The sequence below is a fragment of the Ipomoea triloba genome, chromosome 12, assembly GCF_003576645.1.
Source record: "Ipomoea triloba cultivar NCNSP0323 chromosome 12, ASM357664v1".
Taxonomy (NCBI): Eukaryota; Viridiplantae; Streptophyta; class Magnoliopsida; order Solanales; family Convolvulaceae; genus Ipomoea; species Ipomoea triloba.
In genome coordinates, this window is record NC_044927.1 from 26,105,959 (window position 1) to 26,108,803 (window position 2,845).

The 2,845-nt window shown below is 36.5% G+C and overlaps 1 protein-coding gene across 1 annotated transcript; it reads left to right on the forward strand.

The window, feature by feature from the left end:
• Positions 1 to 844: 844 nt before the first annotated feature.
• LOC115999587 lies at positions 845 to 2,406 on the forward strand. The gene is made up of 4 exons (XM_031239428.1): positions 845 to 1,238; positions 1,582 to 1,758; positions 2,039 to 2,118; positions 2,200 to 2,406. The coding sequence occupies exons 1-4, from the start codon at positions 875 to 877 to the stop codon at positions 2,404 to 2,406; spliced, it is 828 nt and encodes a 275-aa protein (XP_031095288.1). The 5' UTR covers positions 845 to 874.
• Positions 2,407 to 2,845: the final 439 nt, after the last annotated feature.

Below are 2,845 nucleotides of genomic sequence, written 5' to 3' on the forward strand. Positions count from 1 at the left end.
TCTCCATTTTAGTTTCTTCCCCGTTTCGTAGCTGTAACAGATTGAGCGAACCGTTCAAAAAAACACAACATTCATTTTTCTTAAATATTTTTTTAAAATAATTTTATGAATTATCTATTTATGTTTAATATAAAATTTTATAATAATACTAAAAATAAGGCGTCAAATAAGCCCTTTAACTTTACCTAATAAAGCAATTAAGTCTATGAACTTTTAAAAAGTTCAATTAAACTCATGAACATATTATTTTCGAGCATTAAAACTTGCCAACCGATAATAGACCTGTAATAACCCGTCACAACCATTCTGACGAAAATTCCAACAATGCTCCGACAGCTGACGATTTGCCCTTGGCTCCAACTCCGAGTAAAATGTGGCATCTTGCTCGACCATTTCTCTAGTTGCCTTCTTTCGAGAAGGCACTCATGGTCACCTACTCAGAATAAGGCGATCATTTCTCTAGTTGCATTCCTGGAAGAAGGCAACAAGAGAAATGGTCACCTAGAAGGCATTCCTGGAAGAAGGCTACAGTCACCTAGAAGGCGATCAGTTCCGTTCATTGACTATCAATTTTTTCCAGTCAAGCAACTTGAGGGTGGGATTTAATTGAGCATTTTAAAAATTCAGAAAACTAATTATAAAGTTTAGGGCTTTTTTTTTAATCATTTTTTTCTAAAATAGAAAAAAAAAATTGAATTGTAAACTTAACTAACTCTCACATTCTCCCGCCATCTTCACCCATTAAAACCAATCGTTCTCAAACCATATTCCCAGTCTCCTTCTCCCTGTTTAAACTGATCACATTTGGAATCCAGAAAATTGCAGGAAAATATCTCCGACATTTCTTTGCTTCTTCTCGATCATCAACGCAACAATGGTGCTGCGAATCACCGTCTTCGAATCAACTCTTATTGTGAAAGCGATTCAGGCAGCCGTGGTGGTTGGATCTCCGTTGGTGATATTCATTTGGAGACCTGAGGGTCTTAGCGTGCAATCCATGCTTACCGATAAGCTGGAGCATGGGCAGAACCTCTCTACTCTTCTCAGGCTCGAGGCTCAGACATTCAGCTCCTATGAATCTACAGATCAATACTTCAGTGCAGTTGTTGAACGTGTCGACCTCGAAGCAGTATTTTTGACTGCCCAAGATGCCGAACACATCGAGTTTTCCCAATCTGATGAAGACAATAAACTGAATGACTTTGGTTACTTGCGTGCTCACTTCAACAGGCCTGTAGGTCAGTTTTTTCCAGTTGTATGGATTTAATTTCTTGAAATTCCCGTACCTGTTATATATGCTCTCTATGTGTTTGATATGATGCCAAGAATTACTGCGAATTGATTAGATTACCATAGATATATTGTTGAATTAGGAAACATTAGAAAAAGGATAAAAGGTAGGGTTACGTTTCTGACAGAAGATCTGAAAGTTGAAAATTGCCAATTTCTGTTGCATTCAATTCCATTCTTGGAAATCCCAAGTAGATAGAGTGAATTGAACCGGTTTCTGATTGTTCTTGCCAATTTCTTGCATTCCATTCTTGCTTCGATTATTACTTGGGAATTGAAATCATTTTACAGGAGCTTACGATGAGAACTACATTTCCTTGAAAATATATGGTACCTTTTCTGAGAGCATGCTACGAAGTGCTGATGTATCAGCTGATCCATCTTTCCTTCCACTTCTCCCTCTGGCTGCAATTAGTGGACTCGCTTTTGCAGACGCGCTAGCAGTTATGGAGAGCATGTCAGGGACTGGTATATACCTTTAATCATTCAACACTATATGGGAAAACTTCTTGAAACGTCTTTTTTCTTTTAGCTCACGAGGAAAATCCATGGTTACTATCCAAGGATATGCATTGGCTAAATCAGGTTATCTATGGTTGACTGGTTCAAACGAAGAAAGTCAATAGGTTGCTTCTGTTGAGAGTCGAATTTGTAACTTGTGTGGTTACCAAGTTAATAACCTAACCAACTTGGTTGGATTGTCCTTATCTTATACATCCTCTAATTATGCTGTTTAACAACCTTGCAGTTCGTATAACTATTAGAGGAGGACTAGTATCTTTCTCTCCTGTTGGTAAAAGTTTGGTGCCACTGACACTAGAGTCGAGGGTACAGTAATTTGTAAAAGAAATTAAATTAACTTAACTCATCATATTAATGGGTTGATCCAACAAGCTTATTCTTTTGCAGAGTGGGGTGATTTTTACGAGGGAGGATCTTTATAGAGGACCAGTTGATCTTGAGATCCAATTTCCATTCGTGAACATACATGCTGGTGCGAAACTCTCGGCTGTAGTTTTTATATGTAAACGGACAAAAAATGTGAGGTTGGTGTGGCTTAAGCTTGAAAGAACGCGGTATCGTTTATATGGAGATATCATTTACTACTTGTATTGAAAGCGGGAAACTTTTGGTAGAAATTCGGTGGTGAATTGAGCAAAATGTTGTAGTACATGCTATACTTCTTTTGTAGTTATGCTGATGCATAAAATTTGTCTCTTACATTTTCTTTGCTGATGACATGGAACACATATTTTGTTAATCAAAGAATGGCTTGATTTGTAATATGTGTGTTTTGTACAATAATCGTATGTTGGGTTGTTGCACAGCTCTCAAATTTTGCATACTCAATGTTAAAATGATTACAAGTGATGACTGATAGATTATATGTTTATAATAGTTTATTTGTTTAAATGTTCATATGTGATGATGAAAATGGTCATTTCTCCGTTAAACTCAATTGGCAACATATTTTTTCTGTTTGTTTGTTTGTTTTTCTCATTTTGATAGAATAATGGTTACGGAATTGCAATAAGTGAATAAGAATGATCTATTT

Coding starts and splice junctions, on each gene's coding strand:
- LOC115999587 (XM_031239428.1), top strand. CDS start 875: ATGGTGCTGCGAATCACCGTCTTCGAATCAACTCTTATTGTGAAAGCG. Junction 1,759..2,038: donor GGAGAGCATGTCAGGGACTG/GTATATACCTTT, acceptor ACAACCTTGCAG/TTCGTATAACTATTAGAGGA. Junction 2,119..2,199: donor CACTGACACTAGAGTCGAGG/GTACAGTAATTT, acceptor ATTCTTTTGCAG/AGTGGGGTGATTTTTACGAG.